The sequence below is a fragment of the Bubalus bubalis genome, chromosome 23 (assembly GCF_019923935.1).
Source record: "Bubalus bubalis isolate 160015118507 breed Murrah chromosome 23, NDDB_SH_1, whole genome shotgun sequence".
Classification (NCBI taxonomy): Eukaryota; Metazoa; Chordata; class Mammalia; order Artiodactyla; family Bovidae; genus Bubalus; species Bubalus bubalis.
The window spans coordinates 20,845,416-20,863,555 of record NC_059179.1 but is presented as its reverse complement, the minus strand read 5'-3'; the positions used below and the strand labels follow the sequence as shown (position 1 = coordinate 20,863,555).

General features: G+C 40.6%; 1 protein-coding gene and 1 pseudogene across 4 annotated transcripts in view; one reads left to right on the top strand and one right to left on the bottom strand.

Annotated features, from left to right (window-relative positions):
* Positions 1-18,140, bottom strand: part of ENTPD7 (ectonucleoside triphosphate diphosphohydrolase 7) — a 35,929-nt gene that overhangs the window by 1,549 nt on the left and 16,240 nt on the right. For 2 of the 4 annotated variants that reach the window (XM_025274131.3, XM_044935101.2), the window contains 8 exons: positions 15,136-15,239; positions 13,226-13,282; positions 12,881-13,014; positions 11,191-11,357; positions 7,172-7,496; positions 5,398-5,483; positions 4,429-4,590; positions 184-2,637 (listed from right to left, as the gene is read on the bottom strand). In XM_025274131.3, coding sequence (XP_025129916.2) covers positions 2,406-2,637; positions 4,429-4,590; positions 5,398-5,483; positions 7,172-7,496; positions 11,191-11,357; positions 12,881-13,014; positions 13,226-13,282; positions 15,136-15,239 — 1,267 coding nt within the window. In that variant the 3' untranslated portion in view covers positions 184-2,405. Of the gene's footprint in view, positions 1-183; positions 2,638-4,428; positions 4,591-5,397; positions 5,484-7,171; positions 7,497-11,190; positions 11,358-12,880; positions 13,015-13,225; positions 13,283-15,135; positions 15,240-18,140 lie in introns of those variants that run through there. The other 2 variants (XR_006547971.2, XM_025274132.3) reach the window with 2 other exon arrangements.
* On the top strand, positions 7,483-9,070 carry LOC112581601 (annotated as a pseudogene).

Here is an 18,140-nt window from a genome sequence, read left to right as displayed (position 1 = left end):
GGGAGCAATGGAAGAAGCACAGGAGCCAGACCCAAGAGCAAATACTCTTTTTCTGAGGGGTATGACAAAAACTTGTCCTCATTTTTATACCATGGAACTCAGATGCCTTATTCATTATAATAAAACCTAGATAATATTAAAATAATAAACATGATAAAATACACTAAAAAAAATCAGACTAAATTAAGAATAAGAAATACATTTATATGGAAAAAATGATAAACAAGTATCCTGAGTTTCTCAATTATAAAAAGAACAATACCAATCTGAAAGGTTGTCATGATGATTAAAATAACATACATAAAATTATTAATGGAGTGTCTGGTACACAATCAGTGCTTTGCAAATGGTAGTTATTATCATCATAACGAGGATGAAGAATAACTTAATAAGAGCTTTCAAATTGGACTGATCACTGCCTCCTCCATGCTTCAATTTCATTCTGAGCACACAAATGTGATCACTCTTAGCCAGCTAGCTAGGTAGCTTTGGAGAAGATCATTGAGTAGATCACACAAGAAAATAAGAAAACCAAAAATGGTATTTGGAAACAAAGGTGAGGGAAAAGAGTTACCTGAGTAGGCAATGGCTAGCAAAAACATACTATGATGTTATTTATAAGCAGCATTCATAGGCAAGGGCTCGCTCACAGTACAGACACAAAGATAAGAAGTCAAAGAAAATCAAGGCAACTTAGAAATCTTAAAAATTAAACTGCTGAGACATAAGCCCTAATGAAAAGTTAAAAGTTCTTCCAAAGGAACCTGTAAGACTCTGCTGGATCCATTTTTATCTAATTTGAAAACGATTCAAGACTCATCATCTTTTCACCTACTTTAAGTATACTTACTTTCATCTCAGTTTATTTCCAGGAGGATCTGGATTTATTTTTCTTGGTTTTATGAAGCACTTAACTCCTTTCTACTCTCAGTATGAAATTTATTTTTTAAGAATTCCACTTTTTTTCCTTTAAAGGCAAGGACTTTTCCCTTACTCTTGTAATCCTAGAACTCAAAGCTGACAAAGAAAGAAAACTCTTTTAACTCTGGGAGCATATTCTTAAGCAGGACATTTAAGGCTACATAGAGGAAAGATTAAAGAAGGTTCCATGGGGGATGAAAAAGAAATCCTTGTGCAATTTAAAGGCTAAATGCAGAGAGGAAGCAAAGATCCTGAAGGGTAGTGGATAAAAATGTAATTACTATGGCTTTTCCCCTGTCCCCATTAATGGAAATGCTGTTTATGACTGAGAAATCTCTTAGGAAATATTCTGAAAGTTGCCAGGTGGATTATTAACAGATTTATCTGTCTATTCCAAAGTTTGTGATTTGCTTCTTTTCAAATATTCCAAGAGCCCAACTGAGAAAACTACTATTTCTCAGAAAAACATTAATAAATAAGAGCTTGGATTTTATTGCCTTGGCCCGCTATCCTGATACTGTTCTTTCCTTCTTTAAAAACAAACCAGATGCATCCCTTCCCAAACTACATATTGATCTTAGCAGTGAAATAAAAGAACTCTTGAATCTTCCCACGTAAGGACTTGTAAAAACAAGCCAAGAGGACAGTGACCAGACAAATCCAGGTCCCCAATCCCCATCCCAGTTTCTCCATCCCTACAAGCACCCTTAAGGCTCAAAAGAAAAATTAATGCCCAAACAGCCTCGGAGCCACAGAGACATGGAAAAATTTTCAATTCTGGTCATATGAGGCATCATAAAATATATTGTTAAAATCTTCACTGGACCATTCATTTAGGAAGGGTTCTAACCTTTTAAAATCTAACTAATATCAGCAACAGGATGTCAGGGATCTTGAGCCACATTCACAGTGGCTTCTTTGTCGAGTAAGCAAAGAAGTTGTGTTATTTTGGTTGCCTGGAAATTCTTATCTGTTCTGCTGATCTGCAAAAATCTTGGAGGCCTATTAAAGGCTGTGGATCTCCACATAAATGATATCTCTGTTACAGAGAAAGAAGGGGCTGCTGCACTTGGTAGAACGTCTTCGGCTTTGAATCAGATGCCCCAAGTTTGGTTTCAGCTAGGCTTTCAGCATGCCCAGTGCTGAACTTCATGCTTAAAGCAAGGGGAGAAAAGTCTCGATCCCAGGAGCACACCAGATCTCTCAGATAAAGAAGCAGAAGCATGCTTCAATTGGACTAAAGTTGGTCCCCTTTGTTAGCACCAGTCTCTCATTTAGTTCTTCACAGGCTAAATTACAGCTTCTCTTCAGAGAAGAGGACCTGGATATTGAGAAGGAATTAAAGTAGATATTGAAGTAGAAATTCCAAGGCCAAATATCTACAAAGTCAGGCAAAGCAGCATCTGAGGCCAGTACCAGAAAGTGGTGGAATTCAATGGGCAGCAATTCTGGGGTATTTGAACTTTCCTTGAACCTGCCCAGCCTCATGGCCCGACTTGTACCCCAATCATGGGTACCACCTCCTCGATCCACAGCAAGTTCAATGGGGCTGAGGCTCGAGTTTGTCGGTGGTGAATCCGACGTAGCCGCAGAAGGTACAGGATGATGGCCAGTAGCACCACCAGGATACAGGCGAAGAAGAGATAGTGGTTGTAGACGAAGGAGAGACGGAACCAGTTACCATGGGCCTGTCGGACACCTTCCTGCCGTAGATCCCTAAATAAGAAATTGAAGGTGGAAAGAATTGTTAGTTTCAGAGAGAAATATTTATGCCAATTTAAAAGGTCCAGTGGTTTTATCCCATTTATTCCATCCATGCAAACATGCTATAATACCAGCTCCACAGAGCAAGCAAAGCTGAAACATGTCCACAAGCCCAGATTCCTCCTGTATCTTCCTTTCCCTGGCCTAGAGGAAGCCTAGAGGAAGCCTCTACCCCTTCTAAAATCAGGAGACAAAATGAGAAGCCAAAAAAGTGAATAGTAAGACAAGACTGGTTATCTGTAAAATGTCTTAACAGTGACCCCATACCACCTCAGCCTACACAGTTGGTAAATACAGTACTAATGAGAATAGGGTGGCCCCTGAACCTGTTCAAGAAATCAGAGTATAAGTATTTTAAAAAAAGTTGCTATGCTTCCTGAGAGTTTAGGATATATCTAGAGAAAGATGTCACTTAACAAATTGTAATCTGAAGAAAAAATAGAGACATGTAAACCTAAATGCAATGGTCCGTCTGTCTAAAAGAGAAGCTCTTCTCTTGTAGTCCAAACACCCAATCCATTTTCATTCTGTTTGACCTGCAGTGTTTTTTTAAAAATGTGAATCTCCAAACAGTAAGACTACATATAAAATGTGGACTTCTGGCTTCTGTTGATCAAGGAGAGCTGGGAGATGCTGGGACAGCACTTCTGCACGACAGTTATCAGCCTTTTGTTTGGGGCACATGCTCTCCAGTTTCCCACTTCTCTCACTCACCTGGCTTGCGACAGTATTGAGTTTAAAGAAACAGGCACCAAAGATTAAGAGTTCATCTGAAATAGTCCAGAAGAGAGAGCACCTAAAAATGATCCCAAATATCTTATGGTACATAAGAGCAAGACATCCCCGAAATGCATCTCCTGTCCTTTGTTCTGGCCCACCCAAAAGCCATCCAAGTCAATGACATGATCTCGAGAGTGACTTTGGCCACCAAGAAAGACTGCTCTATAGGAATAGCATACACTGGTTCTTTAGTCAGATGTGAGATCAAATCAGTCAACCCTAAAGGAAATCAGTCCTAAATATTCATTGGAAGGACTGATGCTGATGCTGAAGCTCCAGTACTTTGATGCAAAGAGCCAACTCATTGGAAAAGACCCTGATGCTGGGAAATAAGAGAAGGCAGGAGAAGAGGATGACATAGGACAAGACGGTTGGATGGCATCGCTGACTCAATGGACATGAGTTTGAGCAAGTTCTGGGAGATGGTGAAAGAGAAGTCTGGCATACTGCAGTCCATGGGGTCACAAACAGTCGGACACGACTGAATGAACAACGAGTCAGATACAGTTTCAGAGTAACTTTAGTTCATCAGTCAGTATCTTAGAAGTTGTTTGTAAGAGCTCAATTATAAAGACTGATTTGTTGTAGATAAATAAAATTGAATTCCTGGGAATTCCCTGGCAGTCCAGTGGTTAGGACTTGGCGCTTTCACTGCCAAGGACAGGGCGTGGGTTGGATCCCTGGTTACTAAGATCCCACAAGTCATGCAGCACGGCAGGGGAAAAAGTTAAAAAATTACTGAATTCCTGACATTACAAAGAAGAACAGACTCCAGACCAATAATTCTCAAGACTTCCTTCTGTTTCAACATATGTGGTAAGTAACAGCAGTTTCACATGGCAGTAGTAAGGGGAATTTGGATGTTTTTTGTTTCTCTTTTTGAGGGAGCGGTAACTTAAGAAACCTATTTTGAGGCACCAACTACCATCCTCTAAGCTCAAGATGCTTGGTCAGTCCACTTACCTGAGTGGTAAGAAGCGTGTTTTATACAGAATGGCTCCCAGCGTCCACTGAACCTCTCGGTCATAGACCAGCTGTGCTGTCTGCAGATTTGGATAGTCATAGGGAAAATGGAATCCTTCATGAAGAACTTGGTACATCCAGGCTGACTTAAAACACTGATATCTGTGTGAAAAAATAATTTTTTAAAGAACGAAAAAAAAAACAACCTAATGCTTTATGCATATTCTCACTAAAATGTCAAAAAGACCCCTCTCTCCCCATTTCACCTTCCTCACCTCCAGGTGGAGCCAAATCTGAGCCTACCTTATCTTCAATTTGACCACAAAAGGGAGGCACACCTTCAAGCAAGGCAGCAACGCTACTGTGACTGTTTTTCTTTTGCTTTCTTTTTTCCCCTAACAACCTTTACCTTCAGAGAGCATGCTGAAATATGACGTTTGGCTTCAAAAGAATCAATTTGTGGGGTAGGAAAATAGATGAAATAAGAAGGGCTGGGGAGTTGACAGCTGATAGGAGAGAAGCTGGGTGACAGGTACTCAGGAGCTCATTATATTGTTCTATTTTCGTTTATGTTTAAAATTTTTAACTAAAACACTTACAAAATGGGAGGACTGATGAGCCAAACTGGCAAAATATTGATATTTATTGTAGCTAGGTGACAGTTATACATGTGTTTCTGTTCTACTTTTCTGCATGTTTGACATTTTAATAAAAATGTAAAAATAAAAAGACCACTGCTTTTGATTTCAAACCACTTGGAGAGAACACTTTTTGGTAACCACCAGTTTGTTTTCCTTGGCTTCACTAAAGGAAGTTCACGGTTTTGGCCTCTACCCTTCAGAAAATCCAAATCTAAAATAACCAAATTCTCTTTCAATGTAAATCCAATCTGTACTATTACTCACTCTCTCTCATTCATTGTTCATACATTTTAAGGCCACACCTAAAGGAGAAAAGGAAGTTACTTACTTGAGTCGATGCTCATCTGCATGTGATGAAAAGAGGCCATTCTTGAATCTCTGAGTGAGTACTGACCAAGCCATGCCACAGTAATCCTGGAACAAACACAGAGAAATGATGCAACACGAAATGGGAGGTAAACTCTGTAATTCCCCTACAGTCAGTTTTCCATTTCCAAAGTTACTTGTGGGTTATTAGTTAACAGGAAAACAGAAATAGTATATTCAGTCATTTAACACTGTGCCAGGTCCTGGGCAAGGCAAGTCCTTGAACTCAGGCCACTAGGTGACTTGAGTGGCCTAGGAATACTCCTTTTTATTCCTATTGCCCCCATGTCCATTAAAAGCCAGCCTGACATGGCTCCTGAGCCTCTTAGGCTTTAGAGATGGGTAAGGTTAGGACCGGGAGTAGCAACATCAAAAGCCAAAGACAGCTTCATTCTACCCTGTATAGGACTGACATGAACAAGTCAAACAGATGGAACAGAATGGTCAAAAGTCTATCACTGGCCTGTCTCCTTGTAATTCTCACCAAAGGAATCATTCCTTTTGGTTTGTTTAATAAACTAGTACTTCCTGAATGTCTACTTTGTGCCAGGTGGCTCTAGCAGTGAATAAAACAAAAATTTCTATTTTTATGAAGCTTACCTTCTAGTGGTGGGGGGGGCAGGCAATAATCAAATATACATGCATGCATACATACTTACACACACATACATACAAAGAGTGTGTTAGATAACATAAGTGCTCATGGGAAAGATAATAAGCATGAAAGAGAAAAGGGTAATATTGGGGAGGGCTGCAATTCTGCATAGGATGGCCAAGGAAGATGTCACTGGGAAGATAACAGTTGAGTCAAGGTTAAAAAAAAAAAATCATCTTTACCCTGAGAAAGAAAACATATTAAGCTACTAGCAGTTTGGGCAAGTAATAACTTGAGTCCTACTCTGGTGTTCAAGGGAAAAGGATTTGAAGAAATTTTAAAATGAGAGAAAGATTCAGGCCATGGACAGTTAGGGAATGTTGGAAAGGAAGGGAAATATGACAGTATTCCTGGAGGCTGGAGAGGAAAGGGCAAATACAAACCAGGCTTTCCTCAATGTCTTAGGGACTGCCTTTAGGGAACAGAACAGTACATACACTACATATATTATTTCTTATACTAAGCCCTCATACTAACAGAAATTGAAGAAGACAGAGGGAGATAATAAAAAATATGAGAGGACAGATCTCCCCGTAAGTTTTTCTGCTAAAAGAGAAAAATATACAAAAATGAAAAAGAGATGAGTCCAAATTGAACAGGAATTGTGGAATGCTAGCTAAACTTTTACCTGTCCATACTGGCCTCTTAAAAGCTCAAGGTAAGAAAATGAAAGTGGACTTGCCCACCTGTGTGACATCATCTCCAAAAGCATTTACACCTGGGAACACCCAGTAAGTGGAAAATATCTGGAGATCACACTTTGTCCACAAACATTAGACAAGACTATTGGCAAGCTGGAGGAAAAACCATTAGCCCCCATGACAATATTAGATCTGGGTGATAATTCTGGTAACTGGACATCCATGGAGACCTAAGACTAACTAATTAGCAGGCAGTAGAGCATAGCAGGTTACTTCTCTAAGTTCACCTCCTCATCTGTAAAATAAGGGCTCACAGGGCTCCTGCCAAGAAGCCAGTGAGATCACACATGCAAAGCCGTTTGCACAGCGTCTGGTACAAAGTTAAGCATCCAATAAATGGCTGCTGCCAGTATGAGTCATTTTTATTATTAATAATGTACCTGAGCAGCCTTGGCAAATGTTGGCCCATGGTAGCGGCCACCGATGCGCAACACATCCTCTGTACAGTAAAAGAACTCGGAGAAACCATAGAACTCGCTGTTGTTGAAGTCAATGGGTGACTGGTAGATGCCGTTCAGTGAGGCCTGGCTGGTGTTGGAGCGAGCCAGCAGGGGGCTCAGCATGGCCCCACAAGCCGCCCAGTCCCCTCGTCCTCGGACATGCAGGACCTGACTGTTCCTTTCCACCACATCTGTGAGTCCCACAGGCAGGCAGGGATCCAGAAAAGGATTGTCAGGACTCAGACCTGTCTTGTGGCCTAGCAACCTGTCACAATGACAAAAACAAACAAAACACATCACTACTGCACCCAGCTTCCTTGAAGATGCTTCCCAGACGTCTTGTTACTCTACATGACAGCCCTAAACACAAGGATGAGCATTACCACTTAGTTGCATCACATGAACTTTTAAATTATGCAAATTCAATTTAGAAAAAGAGAAATATGGCAGTGATTTTGTTCAGTTTTTCAGTCAACACACATATTTCCCAATATATAGTGAAACTGGAGATGTGAATCTGCTATTCTCCATCTGGTCTTCATTACCACTTGCCTCTTAAAAGTGAAAAGATTTCACTGTGCTGATCACAGTTCTAATGTTTTGAGAGACAACTGGGAGGAGGTGAAGTGAAAAGGGCTGAAGACTGTCCTGAAGACAGTCCATGGCAGTGGTGCAGTGGCGATGGATGGCAACAGGGACCGAGGACATGCCCAGCTCTGCGGGGGAGAGAGGGCCAAGTTTTGATGCCCACCATGGTCATCACACAGCTCTGGTTATTTCAAGTCTGTACTTGTCTAGCAATAAGAGATTAATATGCAGATCTGGCCAAAGGTGGAAATTAAGTGCAGACCAAATACAACTGTAGTTTGCCAAATACAGTGAACTACTCATCAATTCCTAAGACAACTGTGGGTGAAGATGCACACACACGTGTAAAGGCCGAAAGACGGAATGGGAATGTGGCAACACAATAAAATGCTTTGGAACAAGTGGAGCCTGTTTTGAGGATGTGACACCACCTATAAGGAAAGCTCAGAAAATTATCACAAAGAGAGAAACATTAAGTTTTAACATCGCAGGAAGCACACATTTCTCTATACATGAGCAGCTTCACAAGATGAGTAATCAGTCTTCTGAATTAGGTAACTTAGATACATAATGAGGAAAAACTTACACGTGAGAAGAAGATGATGCAAGCCTGTTCTGAAGCAGCAGAAAACAGCAGGCAGATATAAAGGAGGAGCAAAACAACAAAGGAAGAAAATGGAAAAGGAAGCACAGTAGCTAATGAAGAAGGACCAAAACAAAATTGGTGTGAAACTTTCATAGTAATTGTTCTTCAGATACCACAGTGCTAATGGGAGCCATCTGAGCTCTAGGCCAAGCAACATTTGTATGGAGGCCTGGATATGCAAGACTAACTTCAGAACACAAACACACTGCTTGATTTTAATGCATTCATCAATCATCCAAATAACAGGCTTCTCCCAAAGCACCTTGAACTCTTAGGAGCTGAGACTCAGAAAAACAAAAAAGACTTGAGACAATATTTTGTCTAACACGCTCCCTGTATAAGACAATTGATTGCTGTAGAGAAATTATTATAAATGGGATACACCAGTACCTTTTCAAGCTATTGTTTCCAGCTAAACAAATGGGGGTGAATAGTTTCATGGTGGAAAAGAACTCTGTTCTCGATTATGCTGTCCTTTAATGTGCATGATGGTACAAAGAATTGTAAATACTAAAAACCCCACAACTATATGTATCAGATCAGATCAGATCAGTCACTCAGTCGTGTCCAACTCTTTGCGACCCCATGAATCGCAGCACGCCAGGCCTCCCTGTCCCTCACCAACTCCTGGAGTTCACTCAGACTCATGTCCATCGAGTCAGTGATGCCATCCAGCCATCTCATCCTCTGTTGTCCCCTTATCCTCCTGCCCCCAATCCCTCCCAGCATCAGAGTCTTTTCCAATGAGTCAACTCTTTGCATGAGGTGGCCAAAGTACTGGAGTTTCAGCTTTAGCATCATTCCTTCCAAAGAAATCCCAGGGCTGATGATCTTCAGAATGGACTGGTTGCATCTCCTCGCAGTCCAAGGGACTCTCAAGAGTCTTCTCCAACACCACAGTTCAAAAGCATCAATTCTTCGGCACTCAGCATTCTTCACAGTCCAACTCTCACATCCATACATGACCACAGGAAAAACCATAGCCTTGACTAGACGAACCTTTGTTGGCAAAGTAATGTCTCTGCTTTTCAATATGCTATCTAGGTTGGTCATAACTTTCCTTCCAAGGAGTAAGTGTCTTTTAATTTCATGGCTGCAGTCACCATCTGTAGTGATTTTGGAGCCCAGAAAAATAAAGTCTGACACTGTTTCCACTGTTTCCCCATCTATTTCCCATGAAGTGGTGGGACCGGATGCCATGATCTTCGTTTTCTGAATGTTGAGCTTTAAGCCAACTTTTTCACTCTCCACTTTCACTTTCATCAAGAGGCTTTTGAGTTCCTCTTCACTTTCTGCCATAAGGGTGGTGTCATCTGCATATCTGAGGTTATTGATATTTCTCCCAGCAATCTTGATTCCAGCTTGTGTTCCTTCCAGTCCAGCGTTTCTCATGATGTACTCTGCATATAAGTTAAATAAACAGGGTGACAATATACAGCCTTGACGAACTTCTTTTCCTATTTGGAACCAGTCTGTTGTTCCATGTCCAGTTCTAACTGTTGCTTCCTGACCTGCATACAAATTTCTCAAGAGGCAGATCAGGTGGTTTGGTATTCCCATCTCTTGAAGAATTTTCCACAGTTTATTGTGATCCACACGGTCAAAGGCTTTGGCATAGTCAATAAAGCAGAAATAGATGTTTTTCTGGAACTCTCTTGCTTTTTCCATGATCCTGCGGATGTTGGCAATTTGATCTCTGGTTCCTCTTCCTTTTCTAAAACCAGCTTGAACATCAGGAAGTTCACGGTTCACATATTGCTGAAGCCTGGCTTGGAGAATTTTGAGCATTACTTTACTAGCGTTTGAGATGAGTGCAATTGTGCGGTAGTTTGAGCATTCTTTGGAATTGCCTTTCTTTGGGATTGGAATGAAAACTGACCTTTTCCAGTCCTGTGGCCACTGCTGAGTTTTCCAAATTTGCTGGCCTATTGAGTGCAGCACTTTCACAGCATCATCTTTCAGGATTTGGAATAGCTCCACTGGAATTCCATCACCTCCACTAGCTTTGTTCGTAGTGATGCTTTCTAAGGCCCACTTGACATCACATTCCAGGATGTCTGGCTCTAGGTCAGTGATCACACCATCGTGATTATCTGGGTCGTGAAGATCTTTTTTGTATGGTTTAAATACTTTATCTGGCACACAAATGAAGAATCAGTGATCCATGCAGTGCTAGAGGAAAAAGTGTCTACTCTGAACTTAAAGAGAGAATATTTTATGCACGCTATGGAATCTTTAAGTCCCACGTCAAATGCAACTCCACTGTAATTCGGCAAACAGGTTCTGAGCACTTCCATGTGGAAGAAACTTCTAGAAGCTACGTTATACTACACAATTTAAATTAATGACTTAATTGAGCTCACTTATCCTGTGATGCCATGTCTGAAGATGGGCACTTCAATAAGACACTGTGCTTTTCTAAGTCCTAATAACAAATATTAGAAGGCACTCCGATGAAGATCAAGAGGGACTGCTAATAGACATGCTCCGAGAGACAGTGATGGACAGGGAAGCCTGGTGTGCTGCAGTCCATGGGGTCACAAAGAGTTGGGCACAACTGAGCGACTGAACGACAACACAAAGCTACCCCACTGGCAGGGGTGGTGAGGAAAGAGGAAGCAAGGACATGTCTATTAATATCTTGGTAGGATGTAACCATTTCTCCCAAATATCTGCAGCCTGACAACATTCTATTTCAGAATCATAGATCCCATGTCAAGCATACCTGTTCTTGTTAAGAGTTTCATTCAATACAAGATCTTCATAGCGCTGCCGGGCAAAGTTCCCCCCAAAACCCAGAAAGGTTGTGACGTAAACCCTATACACGTGTTCAGTGTGTTGCACATCACAGCCCAGGTTGAACTCAGCCAGCAAGATCTTGGCAGCTTCTTCCTGCAATACGATGTAAAAGAAATTTTAGTTTTGGTTGATTTCTAGAAAGGTATGACACTGCTAATACACCAGGTTTCATTTGCTATGACTACTCTTTAAGACATTTTGTATTAATAGCATTCTTTCATCTTCATAGAGCTATTTTAAACAAAGACATAAAATGACCCTAACCTTGTCACACGATTAACATAGTCACAAAATTCAGAGCTGGTGACTTTCAGAGTTTAATTATTTCATAGATGATGAAACTTAAGCCCGTATGACCGCCCTACTCAAAAAAGTTTGCTTGTTCCTTACTATCTACAGATAAAAAAGCCAAATCCCCTAGCATGGCTCCCAAAACTCCTCATGATCTAACTTTCTTTATCTTATCACTTCCTAGCATTCCCTATTACCACACTTAAAAACCCTATACTACAACAGGCTATTCATCATTCCCTGGACATTCTGGGCTCTTTGCTGTTTTTTCTGTGCTTTTGTGCATACTGTCACCTCCATACAGATGGCCTTCCCTTAACCTCCACTATACAAAAGGCTGCTATCATCCAAGGACCAGGTAAATACCTTACTTTCCATGAAGGCAGCATGGAAGGCACCTATTCAAGCCTTTGTGAATGTGGTTCACCCTGCCAGTGCCCACACTGCCATGGCTCTCTGTTTAGACCCAAGATGCTCAACCAGAGGTGATTTTGCACCGCCAGGGGCAACTGGCAGTGTCTGAAGACACTTTTAATTGTCAAAACTGGGAGTTTGGGGGATATAAGGGCATTATGACATCTGATAGAGGCCAGGGATGCTGTGAAACATCATACAATGCACCAGACAACCTTCTACAACAAAGACTTATTCAGCCCAAAATGCTAATCGTGCCAATGATGAGAAACCCTAGTTTAGATCAAATTACAGAACTGTCGTGGTCTGCCTGTTACCACAGGCTGTCTCCACTGATAGAGCACAAGCTTTTGGGGCAGTGTAACATGTCTTATGTCTTGCACATACTAGGTGCTGAAAAATGTCTTATTTCTTTTTCTTCCGTATAATAAAACTTCTCCCTCAAAATGCATTCTTTACATTCTAGTAAGGCAAGGAATAACAGAAGCACAAGAATGGAATCATCAGTAAAAGAAAGGGAATAACATCTAATGAATAAGTATTTATCAAACACTGTACTCTGGGATTTACATTATCATGTTTAATCCTCAGGCAACTCTTCCAGATAAGTAGTATAATAATAATAGCTAAAAATGTACTAAGCTTTTATTACACATTGGGCAGCTTGTTAAGTACTTTATACAAGTGGTTATTTCATACTCACAACTTTATGAAATAGATACTGTTATTATTCTCTTTTCACACATGAGGAACCTGAGGCTCAGAGAGGTAACTGACCCAAGATAACATAAGCTAGCAATGATCTGAAGCAATATATGGACCCAGGACAGTTGGTCTAAGTCAAAACATAGGCCCTTCCTTCTCAAAGATGGGCATTCCTAGCAACTGAATTTCCCCAAAAGGTAAAATACCTCTTGTGGAGAAAGGACAGAAGTTGAGGTAGGAACTTCATAAGCAATTTGGAGAGAGGCTCCTCCCATATCCAGTATCCCTACTGTCCTTCTGCGTCCTGTCACCAATTCCTGGGGAGCCTCAGCATCAGCTTCTGAAATAAATGAGGTAAGTTAAAAAGCCATAAAAGAAAGCAAATTGGGACTGAAATAAATGAGGAAAGTTAAAAAGCAATAAAAGAAGCATGTTAAGTTTTGAAAAAAGAAGGAAAAAAACAAATCAAAATTAGCACTTACATGCTAGTGATTGGTTATGACACAGACCTTCAGCCCTTAGAACTGTCTTAAGAAGACAGTATCACTCACCATCTTCATGGTCGAATCTTCCCAAAACAAAGTTGATTCCAATCCATGCATAAACCCCTAAGTAAGAAACATAAAAGCCCTTGCTTAATTCTCTACTGTGATAGCATGTGTACACCTCTCCACAGCTGCTCTTTCCCCCTTTTCCTGGAAAAAAAGTGATCATAGTATTTTATTCCACAGTCTTAATGTATGAATTAAAAATTTTTTATCTAGTGATGTTTTTCCCTTTTAAAATTATTTGCATTTTCTAAATTTCCTACAATGAATAGGAATTAATGCGTAAAAATAAATGTTAAAAGATGTAAATCTTGGAGTTCTAGCTCTGGGCAAGACAGAAGTAATTAAGCACACTCGCCCTGTCTCTCCACTAATAAAGTATAAACTCTGGATAGAATGTACAGAACAGCTGTCTGAGGAGTCTGAAAGTAAATGACAGAAGGCACGCTGGGGTAGACATCAGGCTTTAAAGTACCACCAAAATTGCAGCAAGTTTCCCATTTTCCCGCCTCAGATACTGTCTGGCCTGGACTGAAAACCAGCTTGAAATACAAAACCAGATATGCACAGAAAGAACTACAAGGCCCTGTTTTGTGGTCCAAGGACCATAAAAGGGGACTCCAAAGGTTCAGAAGGGAGGGGTGGGGGGAGTTCCTTTCTAAAAAATTTCATTCTCTGCTACTCCAGGCAATCCTGCATCAGCACAGGGGGAGACTGGGTAGATGCCTATCTCTCTGAGGAGTATGAATCCTTTCTGACCAGAGGAGCTATGGCCTCAAGAGTTGAGGCCAAGTCCTATTGCTCACTTTTCTCCCTCTGTCCTCTACCACTTAGCCCTGGATACAGAGGCAGTTGTGGGAAATGCATGGCACACTGGGCAAATTAACCCCCTGACTTCCTACTGAAGGACCATGAAAATGAGCTGCAGGGAACCAGAAAGTCTTGGGGAGATAGTGGAGAGTTGGGAATGAGGTGGTGTAGAAACTCCTGGGCTCACATATGTGATCTGATTCTAAACAACATATCAAAGGTTCTGAGAACTGACCTACTGGCTAGTCAATCCATTTGTATGGGCTGTGCCCAGGTTCAGATTGGTCACTGGCTGGCACACACACAGGACAAATCCTAATCTCAGTGCCAGAATCAAAAGAATCACAGTCCACAGAAGGTAGGTCAGAACTTAAGGCCTGAACCTAACCAGTCTGCTAAGACAAAAAAATTAACATTCCCTTCATGACTGAAACAAGACCCATGGTCTAACAATGTAATATTCAAAATATCTAGGATACAATATAAAACGACTTGACAAAGAACTAGGAAAATCTCAACCCATAAGGGAAAAAATGCCAACCCTGAGATGACACAGGTGTTGGAATTATCAAATAAGGCAGCTATGAAAAATGTTCAGTCACTCTATTGTGTCTGAGTTTTTGTGACCCTTTGGACTGTAGCCTACCAGGTTCCTCTCCGTCCACGGGATTCTCCAGGCATGAATACTAGAGCGGGTTGGCATTTCCTTCTCCAGGGGATCTTCCTGACCCAGGGATTGAACCTGAGTTTCCTGCACTGCAGGCGGACTCTTTACTGTCTGAGCCACCAGGGAAGCCCCAAGGCAGCTATACAGCCAGGACATAAGAGCATTCTTCCAATGAATAGAAAGAGTCTCAGCAAAAAAAACAGAGTAAAACCTAATGGGAATTTTAGGACTGAAAAATGTAAAACTGAGATTGAAAAAGGTCAATCTGTTCCTCAATGTGAACTGCAACTAGAAGACAAACAATTTTCTGTTTTTCAAGAAACGGAAATATAATTCATCATAGAGGGCACATTTGGGCAACATGAGACCACGCATGCAACTCCACCCCAAAGCTACAAACCCCAAGTGCAAGCTTTTACTGCTCAAGGCCCAGTACCTTCTTGCTTTCCAGAGATCACTTCTGCCTGAGACTGAGAAAAGAGGAAGTCAAACTCCAGAGGTAAATCTTTCACTAGATCAGCCAAGATAGCCAACTGCTTCCTGCAAGAAAGAACCAAAAAAAAAAAAAAAAGCCCTAACAGTTAATGGTTAAACCCTCTTCTCACAAACAGCCTCAATTTGACCTTCTACTTAGCCTTATTAGACCCCACTTTCACCGACCCAAGCCACTTGATCCCTGCTTCTGTTTGGTACCCCCTTCAATTTCAAAGTCTTAAAATTACTCAAAAGCATAGCCTCCCTCTTAAAAGGCAATATGGTAACAGTAATACTTATCTTTTATATAATGCTACAATTCAAATAGTATTAAAAGATGAGACTATAATTCTATGCCTCTCACAGGCTAAGTATGGATAAGCTGCAGAAAACTGAAGCACAGTGTCATAATCTATAAAATAAATGTAATTACGCTATTCCTAACCACCATGAAAGGAGGCTGCTAAATTGAGGAACACACTCTCATCCTCAGACCTTACACAATACAAAAACACATCACCACACAGGAAGAAGACTTTGGCCCACAAGTTTTTATATGATCCTTTACATAAACTCTTAAATTTCCTTTTCCATATTTCAAGGGTTGATTTTCTTTGTCTTCATAAAAATCTTATCATTTGGAAAAGCCAGAGCAGGATCAAAATCCAAAGGTCATAATTTGGGGATGATGCTTGAAGCTTTAATCTACAGGGCCATTCTGTCCTCTAAAGTTTTATGTTATTAGTATGATCAGGTAAGGACAAGCAAAGAAACACAGCTAGAAGTAATAATATGAATCTAGAGACAATGCTGGTTGAAAATAAGAGTAATTGTCTTGGATTTTAAAAATTACTCATTACAAAAATATTCTGCTGGTTATACTGGTTGTCAACATGACTTGATAAAGAATGTTAGCCCTTGAAAGTGAAAATTACATTTAAAGTAATAATCTTCCAAGATAATGTCAAGTGTAGTTTCTAAAAAAGCTCACTGTTATATACAATAAATTTTTAAGATAAAAACTTCATAGGGGGAACAAGAAGTGCTATTTTTGCCATTCTTACTGAATATGCTTCAGTAAGCATACCCAAAGATGATACCAAAGAACACCCAAATACCCAAAGAAGAGGGCTTGCTGGTCTGGTGATGATGTTGCAGAATGGGCACCAACACACTCTGCTGTTTGAAATGTACATTACTGGTACAATCTTTCTAAAGGGTGATCTGGGACTATGTATCAAAGTTTTTAATGCGTTTAAACCTTTGACCTAGTAACTGTATTGTAAGACAGCTATTGCAATAAACTCATCAGACAAGAATACAAAGAAGAAAAATACTGCAGCATTACTTATAACAGTGAAAAACTGGAAATAATCTAACTGTATGTACATCAGTAGTGACTGGCTAAATAATTTATGGTATATTCATACAATGTTATAGCATACAGATGTTAAAAGAAATGAGATCAATTTCCATCTACCTGTATTGACATGAAAAGATTTCGAGTTCCAACAGATTAGAAAACAGTATATATAATATTATCCCAATTTATATTAATAAACAAAACACTCTTCATGTATTTCACAGGACAAGATGGAACATTGGTTTTCTAAAATTGAATACAGCTTCTTTATTTTAAAAATAAAAATTGTCTATGGCAAAATGCTGACAACTGCTGAAGCTGGGTGGTAAGTAAATGGGGACTCACTACACTGCTTCCTCTACTTCTATATATATTTGAAATTTCCCATAATAAAGTTTTTTTTCCTTGTCACTTTATAATTTTCTTACAATATCACTTTGTAATTCTTTAAAGTTATTTCTATTACAAAATGAAAAGGCAGTAGAATAAATTCTATTAGTCTAGGCCTTTGGCAAAGAAATAAAACATACTGCTAATAAATCCAAAATACAGTCCAGGTGATCCACCCCTATTTTGAATATTTCTCACAAATACTAATAAGTAACAAAGCATTAATTATATAAAACAGGTTCTTGCAGTGACTGTTACACTTACGTCAGCAACTATAGCTATCTTAGAGGTTTCATAAGCCCAGGATAGATCTGCTGCTGCTGCTGCTGCTAAGTCGCTTTAGTCGTGTCCGACTCTGTGCGACCCCATAGACGGAAGCCCATGAGGATCCCCTGCCCCTGGGATTCTCCAGGCAAGAACCCTGGAGTGGGTTGCCATTTCCTTCTCCAATGCATGAAAGTGAAAAGTGAAAAGGAAGTCGCTCAGTCGTGTCCGACTCTTAGCGACCCCATGGACTACAGCCTACCAGGCTCCTCCATCCATGGGATTTTCCAGGCAAGAGTACTGAAGTGGGGTGCCATTGCCTTCTCCACAGGATAGATCTAGGCATTATTAAAAGAGGTGATCAAAAAACAAGTTAAAGGCAAGTTCTTTAAAAATTCTTAAGATAAAATAAATATTAATATTCAGAGCTCCATGATGACAGAGAACATCTTAGACAAATGGGGTGGAGCTAATGGGGTGGTTTTGTTTAAATAGAAACTTCTCTGACAAAGGAAAGGATGGGCAGTGCCAGGAGATGGGGCAATCCTCTCCTTTGCTCCACTTTGCTCACAAAATGTGGCCAAATCTTTGCCCTGTTGGTTGGCTCTGCCTTTCTGACCTCTGAGTCAGCTTTTTCTCTGGCCCTCCAACCTCCTTCCTGGTTTGTGAGACCTCAGTCCATCCACAGAGCCCATGATGTGGCACCACCTGTGCCATCCACACTCTCCCGAGGGTTTCTAAAATTCTGAATGATGGTGGTGCTGGTGGTGTTTAATCACTCAGCTGTATCCGATTCTTTTGCAAGCCCATGGACTGCCAGGTTCCTCTGTTTATGGGAATTCCCAGGCAAGAATACTGGAGTGGGTTGCCATATCCTCCTCCAGGGGTTTTTCCCAACCCAGGGATCCAACCCACATCTCCTGCATTGGCAGGTGGGTTCTTTACCACTG